This window comes from Hipposideros armiger, unplaced genomic scaffold (genome assembly GCF_001890085.2).
Source record: "Hipposideros armiger isolate ML-2016 unplaced genomic scaffold, ASM189008v1 scaffold_13, whole genome shotgun sequence".
Taxonomy (NCBI): domain Eukaryota; kingdom Metazoa; phylum Chordata; class Mammalia; order Chiroptera; family Hipposideridae; genus Hipposideros; species Hipposideros armiger.
Window position 1 is genome coordinate 3756794 of NW_017731363.1, and position 21193 is coordinate 3777986.

Sequence of the window (21193 nt, forward strand, 5' to 3'; positions counted from 1 at the left end):
TAAATTAGCTCAATACTTTGGAAAATAAGTTTTCAAAGAAAAGAAAAATTGTTGCTACCAGTGTTGACTCTATTCAGTTTTCTACATGGATATGATATGGCAAAATGCAGTGACTTGGAACTGTTTCCAGATTTTGGTTGAACCATTCTGTTTCCTTGTCTGCTTATGTGTGAACATGCCTGTCAGAAAGCGTGATCACGGGGTCCCTGGAGGTAATCCAGTTCAGTTGTTTGAATAGAGGGCCTCTAAGTTTCTCTTGCTATAACCTATCCGTCTTTCACATCTTGGCAGTATTGTAGTAATCCTGCACCTGAGGACCTTAGATCTTAGTAACCTAAAAATATTATACAGAATGTAGTTCCGGTTGCTTTTGAACTGGGAGTTTCCTTAACAATGTTTCTATCCTAAAACCCTTGCATATTTCTCATGAATTGGGGAAAAAAACTAAACCTTGGCGAGTTGGCTTTCTTGACCAGATTTTAGTGCTCTCATTTTTGTATTTTATAGGAAAATGTAAAATTAGGGCAAAGTATTTGCCAAAAGTCCAGAATTACAGATTTTAAATTTTATATAAGCTCATGATGGATACAAGCAAAATAGAATCGGATATTCTGAAGCAGTGATTATATAACCGTTTTAGCTATACTGTCTAATTTTGGCAGAAGGTTCAAGTACTCATGGGTCTGGTTTTCGTTAGGACTCACAATAAGTAGTGAGCAACTTGCCTATAGTAGGTCTGCTCTTGTTAGCTTTCTGTATGTCGTTTTACCTACCAATGTCTGCAAAACGTAAGTATGCTGACTTCGATGGGATCTGCATAATTTACCAGAGAAATTGGCCACAAGAAAGTTAGGTACAGTCAGTCTTTTCTTTAATAAAGGAATCTGTAGCAAGCTGTCTTTCTGTCACCAGTTCAGTAGAACAGTAGATTTTTGTCTTCGTTTGGACCATGTATTTTTATGTTCATCATCAGTTTAGTTTAATTTTAAACCTTTCTTTGTTTTTTCTTCTATCATTATACCTGAATCTCTATATATTTAATAGGGGTAATATTTCTGGAATACCTGGTGATGTATCTTTGGCCACTAAGTGGGTTTTTCTCACCTGACCTTTCTTCTGTCATGGTTCCAGGTAAGAATTTCTCCTCTTTGTAGGGGAAATTCCTTTGAAACTTAAAGGAGAAATGAAAGGAATGTGGGCAGAAGAGTTAGGGCAGGCCAAGTCCTAATATTCCCTTCCCACACCCCTCTCACCACCTCAGGGAACTGAAGTTCTGGGTTTGGGGGGCAGTAGGTTGAGGTAGAGCCAAAGTAAAGGCAGCTTATGCCCCATTCCCTTTTTGGAACTCAGGAAAGAAACTGCCTTACAGAGTTGCTTCGTTACAGTGGAAGCAGTGACAGCAGAGTAAAACGTGGCATGACGTGGTTAGGTGGAGACAGGATTCCTGGGCCTCCTTCAGCTCCTGAGTGGCTTCTAAGGAATTCCAAAGCTACCGCACACCCTGGCGAACCTGTCATGGGACGCTGTGTTGAGGGGCAGGCTGATACTAGCACTATAGTTGGTGACCAGGTCGTGGGTGTAAATGAGATTGCAGAATCTTGTCATCAACACCAATTAAAGCTGAGAAGGACCCAAGCGACCAGGCCAGACCGCTAGGTGTTAAGCCAGGGTTGCACACCTGAGTCCACAGCCCCCATGGGATCCAACAGCAGTGTCAGGCCCATGTCCGGGACCCAGGCCTATAAGGAACCTTGCCCTGGAGACCAGAGCCCCAGAGGGACAACACAAGGGCCTGCGTGTGTTTCTCTGAGAGCTCTCCCCTAACTGTAGTGAAGTAATCGTAAGCCTTCCCTCCCGCCACCCACACACACACCTGCCATCTTGGTAGAAGCAGGGAGAAAATCAGAGCGGAAAACCTGAGACTTACCTGAAGAATATAAACCAGAAAGGACTGAGCTACTATAGAATGCAAGTTAAAGTCAAGGTCAGAGTTGGAAAAGCAAGGTTAAGTCAGATATAGAAAATTTAAGAGCTGCATTTTTTTCACACATCTTAGATTTCATTTTTGAGGATATATTTCCAGTGTTTAAATTTAAATTCTGTACTCTTTGTTCACATTGAACACGTTTTATTTAAGTCCAATGTTTGCTTGATTGAGGTTGTAGATTGGCTGCATTTGGCATGCCTAATTAATGCTATTTTGCCTCAATTACTTGATCACTAGAAATGGAATTTTCATTTTCTCATTATCTACTCATTGTTATAAAATAAGGGCCAAATGGAATAAAATTATAACACAATTGCACAATAACTACAGTACAGACATAATGGTTAATATCACAAAACTGAAGTGCTGTCTGCCAGGCATCATTACCATGTACTCTTTGAAATAGCTGTTCGTTTGCTGACATACCACTGTCTGAGTCGGGCGGTTTGACAGCGTCTGCGTATCATGTCTGAGAGTGTGGGTTATGTAAAAATCAAGTGTATCTTAAATTTTGTATGATCTATAAATACGTTTTGAAAGTTCATCTGTCTCTCTTTCTGTTGAAAAGAGTTGCTATTTGCTCTGCCAGAGGGGTTAGTGAAAATTGTTCTTTGGGTGCCTCATTTTTCGTCTTGAGAACTACATTTTGTTTTTTGAACATTTTATTAATTACCTAATCTAAAATATTAACATAGGGTGGTAAATGTATATCAGTCTGTAACTATGAGGTGAATTATTTTTAAATGAATCCTTTTAACTCATCTTTATTGAGGTATAATTTACATACAAGAATATACCTTATGTACAATAAGATGTATCATTTTAAGTGTGCAGTTCTGTGAGAACTGGTTCCCTCAGGTCCTCATGGGTACATGCTTTGATGTCATCAGCCAGTGTCCCTTCAGGTTCATATCCATCCACTAAGAGTTATACTGGGCCACATTAGAAGTACTTCCAAAGGCTTTGTGGGTGTCATCAACTAAGTGGTCCTAGACTTTTATGTTTTTTATTCTTATATTTGTGGCACTCAAAGTCAGCCATCTAGCTGTCCCCATGCCTCATAGCCTTACTGGATGTGTTTATTTTTAATGTTCAAATAAAAATGTTTAAGTCAAGTCTGGGAATTCCAGTGGCCTCCTTAAGAATGTGGCTTTGCTTTCAAAAGGGTCTCTCCCTTTGATTTTTTTGTCTCACCACCAAACTCATGTTCTTCTGTCTCCCCTCTAGAGGCTCTTCCCTTCTTTCTGTTCCACATCAGCCCAAGCGTTACCCCTTTTCCTTCATTCCCCAAAGCGCCTCCGCTAATACAAAATGACTGCATGTTTGTAGCGTATTAGCTGCCAGGCTTTGGCAGCCATGTCACTTATACAGCACTGGAAGCAACAAGTGTTAGCCAGTCCTCGGGTCTGTAAGTATCTCTTTCGCTGAGAATGTCTCACACTGCACGAATGTTAGATATTCGTAGTTCTGTGACGTCTCTGTTTTCATGTTACATTTTGCCAGGCTAGAGGAAATCTTACTAGTTTTGTCACAGAATGGAGTCGCGGTGACGGTGAAGGAGAACAGTCAAGGTGAAGGAGAACACCTTGTTGTTGTTGAAGGCCAGCCAGAGCAGCCAAGTAACAAAAGAGGTGTTGAGTCAAGGCAGTATAATTACTCCTGAACCTGAGAGCTTACTCAATTTCCTGCCTACTAAAGGACTTCTGGAGAGGACCAGCCGCAGTTGTGAAGGATTTTATGTTTCTTTCATTATCTTCATTTGTTGAAACTTTAAACAAAGGAAGGAAACATCTATCTTAATGTGTTTCCTAGTGCTACACTGTCCTTAAACTAAATGTGTGTATTTGTTTTCTGTGTTCTTTTTTTTTTTTTTAATTCCTTGTATACCAAGGAGTGTCTTTTTTCCTCTTTAAAATCATGGTAGGAAAAGGTGTTTCTCTGTTAGGCTGTAGCGGAATTAGTAAACGATGTCCAAAAGGAAGGATGCCCCGGGCTGGCAGAATGTGCTTTGAATTGGTGATGGTCCTCTCTCTCTCTCTGCACACCTTTGGGCCAGTCATACATTTATTTCTTACCTACATGCTTGCACTCCGGTGGTAGAATCAGACCTTTATCAAGTGGCCATATCAATATGTGAAGCCGTCTTTTTGTTGTTGTTGAAGGTGTCATTTTAAGAAAAGCTATGAAGAAGAAGTACTTGCTAAGAGAGCGTATGGGGCACTTCAGACCTAGTCATGGGGCTGTGGGAAGGCTCCCTGAGAAGTTAAGATGGAGCCACATCCTGCGGGGTAATGTAGGGCTAAGTGGGACAAGGGAGGGCAGAGCTTTTAAGAGCAAAGGGAACAGGCCCTGTGGCAGGAAAGGTCATGGTGAGGAAGGCTGGGCTCAGCGAGCAAGGGAGACCCAGGGAGCGGAGGCTGGACAGCATCCCAGTGGTCCCTGGACAGCCCTTGCTGGACACGTAAATTTAGGGGCTCTGATGGACTCCGTAGGGCAGGGGAGTTTGGGCAGAGTTTTAGGGGGAGAGGTGAGACAGTGAAATCGGATTTCTTTTTCCAAACAAAGAGCCTGGTTGCTGAGTGGTGGACATATTAGAGGGGCTAGGAGACCAGGCAGCAGTACTCCAATGAGAATGTCAGGAGCTTGAACTGGGATGGGAGTGTTTGGGTAGAAAAGAACAGTGGACCAATTTGGAAAAGATTTAGGAGGCAAAAATCAACAGCACTTGGTATAGATTGGAAAGGCTTGGGGGTGCAGACAACGGAGATGTCCAGCGGTATCCTAAATTTCTGGCTGGCGTTCATGAGATGTGGGGACAGGTTCAGAGGGGGAAGATGAAGGAATGGTTAGTCATTCTATCTAAATGTTTTACACTCTTACTCTCATTTTACCTCTCAATAAAGATTTGTGGTGGGCAGATTAAGCCCAGAGGGGGTAGAAGGGATTTGATGCTCTAATGGAAATAAATGAGAAAATAGATTCTGCTGCGTAGGAATTTTATTACTGATTTTGCTTGAAGGCAGTTGTTTTTCACATGAGTCTGTCTTCGTAAGATCCCACTTCCCACATCTTCCTTTTTTGGCTTCATGCTCTCATGTTCTTGATAATGTATTAATATTTTCATAAGACTGCCATCTTTTCAGAGGCTGAGCATGAAGTAAATTCATTAGGAGTTTTCCTTGTGATGCTTTTTAAAATGTCAGTTTTCTTGAAGTGCTCTTAGCATATAAATTATGAACAACAGTTTAGAGTTGAAACCAGTATTTCCTGTGGCAATATCCCAATAATGTGAACCTTGCTAGCTATTGCTGTAGTCTTTGTTAGACTTTGCTAAATTATTCTTTGCCAGATGTACTTTTTTTTTGACAAAAAAGTAATTAATATGTTTTTAATATATCATTTGGTATGTTTCACTATATTTTAAAGGAGCCATGTTACAAAAGTTATTATAAAAGTAATTGTTTTTGTGATAATGAGATGAGTGTAGACATTTTAGTGCCCTGATTAATATAATAGCTTTAATAATTTTTGAAGAATTAATCTTGTAGTCATTTAATTTTCAACGAAAATTTCTTTTCACAATATATTAGTCTTCTCAAAAACTTTACCTGATCTCCTCAACAAGAGGTCAGTGTGTCTCAAGGGGGGAGTGTTTACAGTGGGGTACCACAAAACAGTTAAAATGAATAAACTAGAGCCAGGTTTCTCAACGTCAGCACTTTTGACATTTGGTCCAGGCAGTCGCTGCCATGGGGGCCGTCCTGTGTGCTGTAGGATGTTCAGCAGCATCCCTGGCCTTTACTCACTAGATGTCAGTAGCCTCCCCACCGCTTTTGACAACCAAAAGTGTCTGCAGACATTGCCAGATGTGGGGGGCGAAGCGGGGGGACGACGACACGGGTGATCAGTCATCCCCAGTTGAGTACCACTGAACCAGATTTATGTTTAATCTCAGATACACAATGTCCTGCTTTAAAAAAGCTATTGCAAAGACATGTGTACAATAACACACCCATTACATGATTTTCAGTGTACAGAACAGTAGTACAATTGCTTATGGGTAGTCATTTCTAGTAATAAAGGTGCGTAGGAATGGTACATACCATCTTCGGGATAGAAGTTACCTCTGGGGAGAGAAGGAAGGGGGATGAAGGTTAGATATATTTATGACATTTTACATTTCCGAAAAGAGAGCAGATGCGAATAAACCAACATATTATCAAGTTAAATCTGAAAGAGGTGTACATGTTTTTCTGTATATTTACATGATCAATCTGCTTTGAGCTCCGGTGGCATATCATATAACATTGGTTGTACTTTTTAACTTTGCACATATATTTCAACTTACTGTCATGCATTATTACACACCAAGGTGTGAGCATCTGTGTGTGTTAGACACTTCATTTACTCATGGAAAACCTAGGATGTCTCGTAAAACCCCACATAAGGCGGGGCCCAATGCACAGCTCACTGAAATGCTCTCCTTTGCCAGAGATTGTTTCCTTCCTCATATTGCCTGAAGTACTTAAACTTAGCAGCTAATCTAACTTTTACTATTGGCAAACTATGGTAGTTTATAAGTAATAAACAATACAAGTCAAGTAAAGATGTCCAAAGGATTTCTTGGAAAACAATCTAGTTTTTATTATTGCATATCCTGGAAAATATTTTGTATTTCTATGGTACATGGCAAACACATATTAGCTCCATTCTGTCCACCTGCCATGGAATGTATTCTGTGCTTGAATTTATTCCCATCTTGTAATTTTGCTCATCGTGTAAAAACAACTTAATTTGTCTATAAGTTATTCTAGGTTTTCTGTGAAAAAAGTCAGAATAAAGAAGGAAACATTGAAATATTTGCACATACATTTGGGTGTATAAATATTATAACAGACACTATTAGAAAACTATTTGAAAATTTTCATTGGTGCTAACATGTGCTTTTGAGAAAAACAAAGAAATAATGATGCTTCTCTAGTGGGATGCATGTGTGTTGCAGAATATATCCTTTCCAACAAGAAAACTTACATATATGGCCATATTACTTAACTTAGCTGTATGATCTTGGGGAAAATTCTGGGCATTGTGTGAAAGCACTTAGACAGTTGGGATATTTGCATATAAAATGTGGATTGAAATATTTTTAAATACTTTAGTTGTCAAGTTGTGTTCCCTGCTGTTTGGATGAAGAAAGAAAGAATTTCTCCCAAGAAAGGGTCTCCTCAGAGAGTAATTAGGGAATGAATTGTACAGTATAACCTTTGGAATGATTTAATCCATGAATAGTAGAGTAAAATAAAATCAGTAGTTTTTTTTTTCTGTTCTGTTTTATAATGCATGTTGGATATTTAAAATTACAGAGCAAAGCATTTAAAACAGTGACTCCTGCTACTTCCTTATACAGTGTATGATCGGTTTAGAGAATTCAGTGTTCCAGAGCATAATTAAATCAAGTTATGTAACTGCATTTTAAAAGAACTTAGTAAATTTTATTATTGTTAATATTATACCAGCTAGTTGCTTTGCCAACATCTTAAGAAGGGACAATTAATTCTGGAAAGAAACCAAAGACTCGGGAGCTTTCGACAGTCTGCGGCAGGAGTGAGTTTTGGTTACAGGTCTCTGTGTCCAGTATGGTTGTTCAGTGGTTGAGACATGATTTTAATGGGGTGGAGATCTTGAGACTATAGATTATAAGCCCTCCAGATATTTTTCTGTCTGTTATTACTCATAAAATTTATTATGTATTCTGGTTCTAATTTTTTTTTTCAGCTGGGGAAATTTATTCTGAGAAATGCTAACTGCTTTGATGTAGCTTGAATCACTCATGGAGATAACAGTACAATTCAGGAACCTCTTTCTGCATTCCGAAATAGTATAATTCCAATTTTGAGACAAAATTAAGGGTGAGGTCTGGAATTATCATTAATGGTTTACTTATATATTTCATCACATCCTTAGTTGTTTAAAATGTCTCCTTTTAACTAGCTCATTGTTTAAAAAAAATGAGACACGAAACTAGTAGCACGTTATGCCTATCATGATAACTACAGCTGGTGACATTCTGTTGCAGATGTTGTGGGGGCAATGGCATGCTTTGTAAATAAGTTGAATTTAAAACAGTCTTTCAGAGTTATTTTGCATATATTTTCCTTCTTTTTCTACACCTGTGTTATGTGTAGCATCTCAAGGTAGTGGTTGGTAGTACAAGTAATAAAATTTGGTGTATCACCTCCTCCCTCACCATTAAATACCCATGAAGGTATTTAAAAACAAAAACTCATAAAAGTTCTGTAAATTAAGAAACTAGTCATCAAAGATCTTTGGCAGAGTCCAGGGAGATGGGTTGAAAAATACAGCCTTGAACATCATGCTAGTTATTCTACTTTCTGAGCATAGGACAGAGTATCCAAAGGTAGGAAGAGACTTGGGCCCAGGCTCATGGGGGCTGGAAGCAGGCAGGCTCCTCACGCTGGTAACTCATCCTGACCCTGCGGGCGCTGGAGTTCTCCATCCCCCACTGGCCCACGTCAGCGCCTGTATTGCCAGATCTTTTCAGAGACTAAATGCCCAAATACAGTAACGCAAGACGTAGAGAAGGATTGAAAAGTGGCATGCTGCATCGCAGGATTCACAGACCGCCGTGGCAAGGTGTGATGAGTGTAGAGTAGTGGGAGCAGGGTGTGCTAGAAGTGTGGGCTCAGCAAACAGCTCATTCGGAGAACCCTGCTTAGGTGGTCCAGCCTCAGACCAGCCAACTCAATGAGAAGAATGCTTGCTAGGAATCCAGGTGTGGAAATTGGGCTTGGGAGCATCAATCTGCCTTTGAAATTTGGGTTGCTGAAAAACCCAACCATCCTTTCTGCTGCTGGCAGATCTTTTCCTGTGCTTGTAAGGGTGAGTTAAAAGGGTCGGGGCAGGGCAGAGACAACCTTCTGTAAAAACCATGGGAAGATAAAGAAAACACTGCTGGGGAGATTTAGAAGCAACACATAGTTTTAAAAATGATTCTTTTGTGAGAAACAGGTGACATTAAGGAAAGCCAGGAGGATATGACCTCTATAGACAGAACAAGCATTGAAACAAGGCAAAAATTGCAGAAGTCGGCTAAGATAAGGAAAGAAGATAAAGAAACCTAAAATGGAGGGAGTAAAAGAACAAAATTAATACATCAGCTTTGATTAATTCACTCATGAGAATTTCATTAAATATTGATTGAACACCTACTATGTGCCTGCTTTTCTAGGCATTTACGATGCAGTAGTGAACAAAACATGTAAGGCAGTTATGAAAGATCCAACCTAAAAGTTATAAGGTTTCTAGTAGAAAATGTTAAAAAAAATAGTTGTAGAATCATTTAAGGTTTTTAGAAGAAAACTGATTTCCAGTTAATATTAGTTCAAAACGCGCACACACACTTCTAGATATATTCTGACAATTAAAATTTTTTATTCCAAGGAAAAGCCCTAACAGCATCAAGGCAGGAAAAAAAGTTATCTACATTAGAATACAAACCTAATTGGTGTCAGACTTCTTTTCTACAGCACGAAATACCAGGAAACCAGCAGAGCATTGCTAGCCCATCTGGAGCCTTATGTAGATTAGAAAATGGCAGTCCTTCTTTGAAGTTGCTTCATTTTCTTCTTAGAAAAGTATCCTCATGTGTGGATTTTGTTATATAACGAAACAGTCTTATCTTCTGGAAAGTTGCTTTAATAAACATACAAACCTGTGATGTCTATGGTGGGAGTGGCACTTTCCAAGGGCTTTGCAGTGTGTACAGCTTTACAGTAACCCCGAAGATGGTGGAGAACATAAGGTTGCCTTCCCAAGAATTCTGTGCCTGCCAAGTTGCCATTCATGTGTGAGGACTTTGGAAAATGGGGTGCTTCCTCAGGAATCCATTCAGAGATGCACACTGACTGAGCCAAACCTTAATGCAAGTTGAGAACTCAAATATGTGAAAACCACCGTAGGAAAGGACCAGTGGTAAATAGGGAAGCCAAGTAAATAGGTAAAGAAATATAGCCCAAATATAATAAATAGTGCATGTGTATATAATTACAAATTAAGTATAACAGCCAAAACCTAGTCTCAATAATAAATATATTTTTAACAAGATGGTATAAAAGGAATCAAGGTCTATAACCCCAGATTAATTTAAAACAGTCAAAATAATTTAAACTGGTTCTGGCATAAGAGTCAATAGTATAGACCAGACTAGAAAAGCTCGGATGCTAAGCTACAGTAAAGAACTAAAAAAACCAGGGTATTGGGAAAATTGGTTCAAAATTTAGAAATTATTTTAAATTGAGATTCCCTTACCATATAACATATTCAGATACATTAAAAGTGAATAAAGACTTAAGTTCATTAAAATATCAAGGTGGATAAATGTGGATGAATATTAACTACACCCAGGCTAAGTACGGACTTTGAGCGTGAAAGTAGTGAGCATAATAAAGGCATGCACAATAAATTTGATAATAATGATAATAAGTCATATTCCACAACATAATAATGATAATAAGTCATATTCCACAACAATAGCCACAAAGCTGTCCTAAATAATTCAGTGACCACAGCAATCTGGGGAAAAGAACTGTAACAAAATTTGGCAGCAAGTTCACATCCATGAATCAGTAAGAAAATTATTAACCTTAGTAGACCTTATTTCATTTATCAGTTGATAGAAGAAAACTTCTGATCTCATTGACATCTAAAGGTGGTTTTTTGGGTTTTTTTTTAATAATTGTGTTTAATGTTGACTGTAGTTGTAGAGTGGGTTCTCATATGCTGCTGAAGGGAGCTGTGAAATGACATATTTTTGGATATCGGTTTGGCAGCATTAGGAGCCTTTACTGTTTATACCCTTTGACCAGTTATATCACTTACAGAATTTACTTGATGGAAATAAAGATGCAGATATTGAAGTATGTTCGTTGATAGACTAGTTAAATAACCATTATAAATAGTGGTTTTAAAATTTATTTAGTAACAGGTCAAAATGTTCCTTATACAATATCAAGTGAAATAAAGGCAACATGTAACACAATATATAATACTACTATTCCAATTTGAGAAAACTTTACTGGAAGAAAATATACCAAAATGTTAACAAGGGCTATATAAATATTTTTTTATTTCTTCTTTATACTCCTTTTATATTCATATTCTTTTTATACCCTTTATATTCTATTTTCTATAAAGAGTATTTTCATAAGCAGTTTGAACATAGAATTGATTTTGTGTAGAAAACTTCATCTGTTTAGCTTCATTCTTTAAGTAAATATGTAAAGCATATTGAGTGTGTGTTTGCGCACACACACACACGCCATGTGTGTTTTGGGGAGAAAGGATTTCCATTATATTGGTGAAAGGATAAATAAAATAACATTTTATTTCACCCCCTTTTAGGCAACTGTTTTATACAGTAAATTCTTTTTATGAGATGCTAGGAGGAAAACAAAACCATGAATTTCTTTCTTCAAGATGGTGTAAATGTACTAATTGTAAATTAAAATTTGTAGTCAAATCAGAGGAGAATTTTGAACCAAGCAGGACCTTCCATAAAATCAGACAAAGTTTTAACACTTAGCATGCAATTAAAAAAATGTATGTGGGACTCTGAGTTTAGCAATAGAGGATGAAGCATTGCCAGGAATCACTCTCAGTTGAGATGTGAGCAGTCTTATTCTCAGCATGTCATGCTGCCCCTTTCTTTGTGCTGTGAACAGAGTTTCCAGATAGGGTTTGTTTGCCTTGTGCCATAGGTAGGTTGCTAGCTAGAGCCATTTGAAAAGAAGCAGGGTCAGAAAATGGCATCAGTGTATTGAGAGCGAGTAGCATGCCTAGAAGAGTTACTTGGTACTATGTGTCCTAATATTCTAGCCGATCGTCCCCCGCATTGCTGTGACTTGGCAGTTATTCCTTCTCAATATGTAACAGTTAAAATATCAGAAAGCACCTGGAAGGCTGAGTTGAAGTCAGAAGGTCCCTTAATATACAAATACACTGCATCCCAAAAGCTGTCTGTGCTCTACAATTCTGTTCCTCCATTAAAAATAAAAAATGTAATACCCTTAAGAATCTCCTCAGTAGCCTATAGCACTTTCAGATCTTTTTCCCCCTATAACACAAATATGAAAGACAGTGTTTTCTTTTTTCAGTGGGCAAATGAGAAACAAAGGGTTTGATTTACAGACATCGTTATGACTCAGGAGTTATCTTTCAGCATAATGATTAAAATGGTCCTTTTTTTTCCTTTTTTCTCCTACTTTCATAATTCTTCTTGCTTTTGTAAGGAACTTAGGAGAAAAGCACATATTTTTAATGTTAGTGGTTTGTATCCTGTTGGTTATTGCCTGGTATTGTGTCCATTTTTAAAGTCTGTTTTGATTCAGGGACAATGTTTTATTAAAAGACTTGATCCTACGGATTTGAAAGTGTACTCAGAGTAAAAATGAGCAGGCTTGAGTCATTCAGAAGACCTTTCTGTGTGACATTTTGGCTTTGAAGAATATATTGTTTTACCAAAAGCATTTTTATTCCTTTTATAGACCAGAATTAGACATGAGTTATTTCACCTAGTGGTGCTTAGTTCTTAGCATTTCCATTTCCTTTCCAGCCTTCATTTTATTCTCTTCCAACAAACAAACAAAAAAAGGCGATATTTCAGTTTAAAGGAGGATTCTGCTTACAAACTACTTCTGTTAGTCCATGAGAGCGGGAGGCGGTAGTGATTGGTACTTGGTGGCAAATGTTGATCCAGCTTTGGATTTGAAATGACTATCCATGGGGAACAGCTGGCAAACAGCTAGATAGGTTTGTTAGGAAAAGGTAAGAGAAGGGAGGAGGCTTGGAAGAGGCATTGTGTTACATCCATGCTCTATTGTCAGTCATCCTGGCACTTGTGTGTAGCCTCAAGCCATTGAGGCTGTTTTGGTTCATCCATGTTCTATCACCATCTTTGCCCTTGGCCCCTCACCTGCTCCCCCTTCTCCTTTTCCTTCCCCGACAATGTCTGCAGGGTGGTAAGAAGAGAATTTTGGAACCAAGAAATGAAGGACTGGGGGGGGGAGAAGGGTCTGTTTTTTACTCTTTGGGTTCTTGCTATTCTGTCCCAGAATATACCCCCCAAACAACTGAGAATTCCCAGTTTGAAAACCATGGGAGAATGACTTTCCTTCTGCCTCTTTTCCTTTGCAGGAAACACATGAAATTGTGGCCATCAAGAAATTCAAGGACAGTGAAGGTATATGTATATTTTTTCTGTACATACATGTGTTTAGTTTTTGTGATAGAATGTGGAAGAGATAGTATCTAACTGATTAGACTCTATTCATTTGATTATAAAGTCTCAATCTCAGAAAGTGAATGTAGTTATTTATTATCATGCTTTGTTTTGAAACTTTTAGTTCCTTTGTGAATCTTTTTAAATCTTATGATATTAGAAAATGCATCTTGTATTTTAAGGTACAGTCAGCACTGGAAATGCTGCTTCATATGCTGGATAGAAGGCATGCTATTTATACTGTTTGTAAATATGATTAAAACGAGAAAACTGATTTGAAGTAAATACTTGCGTGGGTTCACACAAGCAGCGAGTGCTGTGTGAAAGGCTTCGGAATTGGGTGCTGTGATCTCCATTTCCCGGTCAGTTAGAAATACAGGGATAAGTGGTATGTAGACGTTATCAAGGGAGTGATTTTATATTCAGAATAAGTCATTGGGAGGATAAAAGTTTTTCAAAGAAATAATGTACTTGGAGGCCTTGGTCACATGTCAAGAACATTTCAAATGGAGTATTAAAATTACCCTATGCTGGGCAAGAAAGTTTAAAATAAGGCTTTTTTTTAATTAAAATTTATTGGGGTGACAATGGTTAATAAAGTTATATAGATTTCAGGTGTACAATTGTGTAATACATCATCTATATATCACATTGTGTGTTCACCACCCAGAGTCAGTTCTCTTTCAGCATTTTTTAAAAGTAGTGTGCAAAAAAAGGTTCATATACCCACCAAAAATAAAGTCTTTCTGTAGGTCATATGATTTTAAACCTGGGCTGTTGTCCATCTAAAGATGGCTAAGTGGAAAAACTGACCATGAAGACACACATGGCCTTTAAGAAGCTTGAGGTAGCATTTTTCCTTTTTCTTTTTTTTTTGACAGAGACCCACAGTAGAAACATGTTTTACATCCAATCCAGTATCTACATACATAATGTCCTATATTATAACTGAAGCAAAAGTGTCACAAAATTATTTTTCTGTTGTGAGGTTCTCCATTTTCTGTTCTTTCCTGCTCGTATAAATTCATATAAATGCCTACTGTGGCATCAAATACATTGATTTCTCCACTAATGAGTCACAATCTACCATTTGGAAAATAGTTCCCCCCGGGGAGAGAGGCGCCAGTGTGGCATCCACCTTCATATCTAATTAGTAGTGTGACAGTAGCAGCCATAGCCCACCTTCATCAGCACACACTAACTAAAACACCAGCCTCTGCATTTGGGAACAGTTTCATCACCCTTACCTTAGAGACCTAGCAAGCTTTCAATACCAACATGTGCTCACTAACAAAGTCCTGGGATGTCGAGTCAGTAGTATTTGATGTAACCCGACACTGATGTGCTGGTTATTTGGAGCACACACACATTAGCTGGGAACTTGAGCAGCCATTGTCTCGGCAGCCTTAAAGAGAAGGCAATAAATAATGATGTTGGCTTGTTCTAAAAAAAAAGAAAGAAAGAAAGAAAGAAAGAAGAAACTGCTTCAAATTATGTACCTGTCGTCTAACAGGAAGCAATAGCCCCAGGCCCACCCACTATGACACCATTGGGAATGAGTTCTTTGAACAGTGGCTTTGGGCTCACCACAGGTAGCCAAGAGACCAGTGGTCATCTACTAAAAAGAGTGGTTGCAACAGTAGATCAAAGCATAAACCTTCGCAGGGGTGTAAAGACTTCTGACTATGCATTCATCTTGTAAAGCACATAGTCAAGCATCAGTCACCACCAAAAATAATTGTCATCAAATTTTTGCAAAGCAGTACAATCTAGGACATGGATGCCACTGCTTTTTAAAAAATCTACGTACCATATTCTTTACGGTCTATCCTGCATACCATTTCTTAGCTTCAATTAAACGATATAATTGTACCTGTGTTACATCTTCAGAGTGGCAATCAATAGTGTATCTGTTGAAATTCACTGAGCTCTGAACAAGGTGCTGTAAGAGCTACGAAGGTAAATCAGGTGCGGATACTTTCAAGAAGCTTATGACCTACTAGCAGAATTAAAACTTGTAAATAGCAGTGAAACAGAGTAGAAAGCAATCAGTGTCTGAATGAATTTGTGTCATTTTGAGGCAAGACAGATTGTTTCTAGCTGTGGTATCCCGGGAATGGATGAATAGTGTAGACATTATAGGAAACATTTGATCAGCCCTTATTTCACTGAGCTGACAAAACATGAATCCAACCCTGCCCTTCTCTCTCCTGGACCATTAGCAGTTACCGTACCTCGGGCACGCAGCCTTATCACCCACCCACCTTGCAGGTGGACACCTTTGTAGGTACACCTATACATACTTCTATAGGGATACTTCCTAAACATTTCTGTGGTAGAATCTGAAGATATAGCCAATTATTCATAACTTTTTAGTTAATTCCTATTTTAAACAATTTCCCACTGTTTCTAGTTCTCCCTGGGATATCTCACACTGTCTTTTCTGTCTTGACCCTTTTCCTCCTGCCAGAGCAGTAGCTTGCTTAATGGAAAGTACGGGAATATGTGTGAGGAACAACCCTTTTGGAGTGTGAATGTATGTAGAGTCTAGTACAGATGAGGATGCTCATTCAACCCCTGTGTCAGCCACTTTGTTCTGAAACAGCTTATCATCTTTAACTTCAGTCAGACCAATTATAACAAAACATAGTTTTATAATATCCTTATTGTCATATAGCTCTTATTAATCTCTATTATTAGTTACTCTGAAAATATTCTTTCGCTTTTATGATAGTGATTTTTCTAAATTCAATGTTTAAAAATATTTGTGAAGATAATGAAATAATCCTGTAAGAACATTTTTAAACTATAATAGTATCTGAACTTGGTCTGACCCATATCAAGCTAATCAAGTATTCTCACGCTGATGATATTGAGGAATATTTTATAAGAGCATATATTACCTTCCGTTAGCTTTGAAAGATATGATTATGTGCTATTTTCTTGTTAAATATATATGTATCCATAAATTTATATAAACCGTTTTTGAAATTATATTTTAAGGTAGACCACTAGTTAGTTAGTTTAAGAGGTCCTCATTATCCCAGGATAATAGAGCATTACTTAAAATGGGAACCAAAGTTTCATGGTAAATAAAAGGTTAGATTAGACTTTAAGTTGAGAAAATGAAACTAAAATTACCGGAAAAAAAAAAGGTTAGCTTATAGGTAACACAATTTAGGTTATAATAGCAACTATGTGCTATTTTTTAAAGAACCAAGTGTTGTCTTTAGTGGGGAGGGGCCATTTTTACAGTAAAATTGTAGGCTAGGTCAATGAATGGTTTTCACAATAAAAAGTGGATCATTAAAAAATACACAAAAGTCTGTCAGTTTTCTCTTCATTCTGCATGTTCTCGTCTTTCTGTCTTCATCCTTGTCAGTGTTTTATTCCAATGTAATTCTGTCAGATCATTTATCAGTGTTTTTGCCTGTGATTTTCCGTGAAAGACTTTGACACACTGGGTTGGGATAAAAACTCCTGCTAAAAGGGAGGAATGTTCGAGTGAGGCGTTTTTATCTGAGATCACTTCATTAGTTAATATTTTCTTGTTTTGATGACTTTTGCTTCTTTGTACATCATCATAAATGTGGAGATTCAGATAATGAATTCTTAATGATACCTGAATGATAGTATTATAAATTTGTCTATTAGTGTAAGTTTCCACAGAGAAACATTACCTAATAAACACCTAACCACCTAGAAGTCTCCATAGAATTAGTTCTGCTCAGTATTTGGATTTTCTGAGAAGAAAAAAATGACCACAGACCAAAAAGATACTAGAGATTATTTAGTTGAAAGGTATTTTTCAGACTCTGTATAATGATAAATTTAGCCTAGTTCTCCTGCCCTTCCAGAACTCTAGTCTTGTACAATGAGATTTGATGTTCAGGTGATAATCTTTTTTCACTATCAGATCACCATTCTGTCATACACATACACAAGGGTCTGCTGTCCTCAATTTATTAAATAATTGGGTTGTCGGAAAAGTCATGATGCATTTTTGCAACAAAAAACATGGAAAAAATACGTCATGACTTTTCCGACAACCCAATAATCCAAGTTAGGCAGGTAGCTTTGGGCCAGCAAGAATTAAAAACATTGTCTGTTCAGCCTTTGAGGAGATCCTGAGGTCTAGAATTTATTTTCCACATATGTTTGGATCTTCTGATGTGACAGCACCTTTTGCTGCTTTGGACTTTTCAGTCTTTCTCTGAATGTAGAGGTGATGGGGTGAGGAGGGATCCTCCCTACTTGTCACTGGGCCTTGTCATATAACAAGGAGACTGACCCTCAGGGAGCTATGTAGCAGTCTTCCATTAAGATGGAATTGAGGTTGTGTCTCTGCTTTTATTTCAAATAAAATTGCTTGCATTCATTTTCTGCTGCTTATGTTTTCTGTAGATAAATAGTTTTCTCTTGGAATGGACACATTTATTCTTAATCATGAGAAAATGTTTAAGATCATCCATTTTTTCCGCCAGTGTATTTCATCCTTATTTTTACCCCGACACTAGACAACTCTATCCTGATCTCTGGATCGAGGGAACTCTGGTCTCTTATTTTGTATAATGGTACAAAACAAGAGTTCGTAATTATTGGTCCTTAAATTTTAGAACTTGATTTCTCTGTAAGAGAGGCCTTGAAACAAACGTTCCAACCCTTGGTTAGAGAATTCAATTAACTAAACTTGAGCATCCTGACAAGTCATGATAACACCACGCTTGCTTCTAATGTCCAAAATAGATCTCTTTCAAACTTCAGGGATTCTTCTAGGATCTGGTGAACACATTAGACCTTTCACGATTAATAAATTTCCTTTGTGCTTTACCCAGCCTTCATCTCTGAGGATTTAAGGGTTCTCGTCTCTTACGGTATATATACATGGCAGCAGCACTGTTCAAACCCTCCGGACCATGTTAATTGCCCTCCTGTTGATGTTCCTTCAATTAGGGCAACCAGACTCAAACATGGTACCCTTTTGGTTTTATACAAGGATGGGTTGACTTTTTTCCCTCTAGTTTACCCGTTTAAAGTTCCATTTTGGGGGGCCTCTTTGGCTATACAAGAATGTCAGGGTTGTGATTTCATAAAGTAGGTTACAGCTATTTCTGGATTTCTTTTTCAAGCCCACAGTTCTTTAAAAATAGAGTTACAATAGAGTTTCATCTCATCTTTAGATTTTTCTCTTTCCATCACTTATCTTTGCATATCTTTGGCTCCTGTGATCTTCCTTTTTAAAAATTATTTTCTTTTACTTTAGTGACTCTCCCTTCTTGATTTTTAGGTATGTTAACTTGCCTTGCTGGCAAGCTTAGAAATAAGTTTGTTTTCATATGATTTCACTCATATGTGGGATATGAAACTGGAAGCAACAAATGAACAGGACAAACAAACAAAAACTCATAGACACAGATAACAGTTTAGTGTTTACCAGAGGGTAAGGGGGGAGGGGGTGGTAGAAGAGGGTAAAGGGGGTCAAATATATGATGACGGAAGGAGAACTGACTCTGGGCGGTGAACACACAATGTGATATATAGATGATGTATTATAGAGTTGTACACTTGAAACCTATCTCATTTTATTAACCAATGTCACCCCAATAAATTTAATTTTTGAAATGGGAGAAAAAAAGAAATAAGTTTGTTTACTTAACGTTCTTTTTCCTCCTGCTATGTAGTCACCAGTCAGTGGAATTTATATAACCTTGTCCGAGTTGCTGCCTGTACCAAGCTCAGCACCCTCAGTGGTAACTGATGACAGGCCCATCAGCATGCACATAAGCGGGAATTCATGGAAGTACCAGCTCCTAGAGCTGGAAGGACCTTCGGAATCATGTAGTAGAAACCCAACCTCAATTTACGGCTGAGGAACCCAAGGCCAAAGCTGCACAGCTAGTCTGTGGTTAATGAGATGAAGATGCAGACTCCAGGGTCTTCCTTGAGCTTTGCTTCCGCCCATAGCATGCTGCTTGCTGCTCCGCTGAGCAGTAGCGGAGTGTAGACCTGAACCTGGATGTTCTGACTCACTCTCCAAAGCACCGTGTCACCTGTGTCCCTGTGTCTTACTCAGTGCGACGTTCCCTTCACTCACCCTGAGAAAGTTATTCTTTCTAGACTTGGTTTCTTCATTTGTAACCTGGAGGAGCCTGGCCTCCATAACGAGTCCATGGAATTCTGTCAACTCAAAGGCAGGGGTTTCTGTGCGCACTTCCGCAGACTCGACTACCACCTTTGAAAAACTGCCTCACTGAAGGGCGCTGCTGCTTTCCAACCCTCTGAGGAGAGAAGCTTGTGCAAATGGAATGTGCATCCCTTCTCCCCATCATCTGATTGTTTAGTGCCCCAGTTTCCATCATGAAGTACATACAGGGTAGGCCAGGAACCTTAAAAGTACTCAGAGAAACAAGTGATAGAGGTAGAGTGTGCAAGTTGTTTACACTTAGGGAATTAATAACTCCATTTCCTACTTGTTCCCATTTATTACGATCTTAGTGCCAAAGTGCTTACCTCAACTTTTTGGGTTTTCTTTAATTGTATTCGGGAACAGCCATGGTCATTGGTTACACATTTCTTTCATGCTACAATGGCATAGTTCAATCTTTTAAGGAGGGCCCAGCTCACAGTGGCCCATGCAGGAATCGAACTGGCAACCTTGGTGTTATCAGCACCATGCTCTAACCAACTGAGCTAACCGAGCACCCCTTACCTTTTAATACCTATGACTTACATAAGTTAGAGAAGCCCTCATTCCTTGAAAAAGATAGGCTGCTCAAAGGAGGTGGTTGGGGACTACATGAAGTGATTTTTCTGAGCTTCTTTTTGAAGATTCCTTTCTCTTCTCTTTATAACCATTCTTAAGTAGAGTCAGTATAGATTTGAATGATGTATATGCCGCAAAGTACCAAAATTCAGTGAGGTTTCGGCTCATAATCAATGAGATTTTAATGAAGAGAAAGCATAGATTATTAGATTTGGAAAAGGCCGTAGGATTTTTTAGAGTGCATGAGGAGGTGCCCATTTATTTTATGAATGAAAAGTTAAATGGCTTGCCCAGAGTCACATCTCAGTGTTAGTTGGTTAAAAGCATACAAAATCTAGATTTCACATTACTGCTGCCCCACGGCTTAAGGGAATAAGAGCAAGCCACCTATGAGCAAAGATTTCCTCATGGTGCCAGTGAAAGCATTCCTGTGGGAAATAGTTACTGATCCCCTCTTTGAGCCGGGTCCTAGGCGGTGGGTGTATATGGTTGAACAGTAGAACTTAGACCTGTCCTCCTTGAGCTCTTGGTTTATCAGTGTTGGCCACACAGATGGTAAAAACCAGTAAGCAAAGAAATGCATAAGACGGTGAGAAGGTCTGTGAAAGAAACATTGGGAGCACTGTGCTAAGGAATAATGGGGACGGGGCCTGCTTGGGTTCAGACTCGTGAGGAGGGACATTTAAACTGAAACCTGAAGGAGCCAGCCCTGCAGCAGAAAGCGAGTTTCAGGCAGGGGGACAAGCTCAAAGGCCCTAAAGTGGAAAAATAAAGTTTGGGGCTATTTGGGACCGAAAGACTGACATGAGGGAAGGGGCAAGGGGCATGAGATGGGGATGGAAAAGCAGGCAGGGCAGGGACCAGGTCATGGGGAAGCAATAGATTTATGTCTTGCTGAATTACTTCCTTGTTAGATGATCACTTGCTTCTTACTGAGATGCATATGACATTCTGTGTCTTAGAGCTAGGTGGAGTTGAGTTTGAGTACCCCAGCCTTGAGGGTAACTCAGGTGGGATAGCAGAGAAACAGGTCAGTTTTCATAAGACTAAAGGTTTGTAGTGTCCCCTAGGCTTCAGCAGCTCTAACAGTCACAAAACAGCACTTCTCGGGCGCAGCCCCAACTTGCAGAACAGCTGGCCCTCTCTA

General features: G+C 38.7%; 1 protein-coding gene across 5 annotated transcripts in view; it reads left to right on the plus strand.

Moving 5' to 3' along the window:
* CDKL5 (cyclin dependent kinase like 5) overlaps positions 1 to 21193 on the plus strand; it is a 160608-nt gene that overhangs the window by 75044 nt on the left and 64371 nt on the right. For 4 of the 5 annotated variants that reach the window (XM_019665739.1, XM_019665760.1, XM_019665751.1 and 1 more), the window contains exon 4: positions 13199 to 13244. In XM_019665739.1, the coding sequence (XP_019521284.1) occupies positions 13199 to 13244 (46 nt within the window). Of the gene's footprint in view, positions 1 to 13196; positions 13245 to 21193 lie in introns of those variants that run through there. The other variant, XM_019665769.1, reaches the window with a different exon arrangement.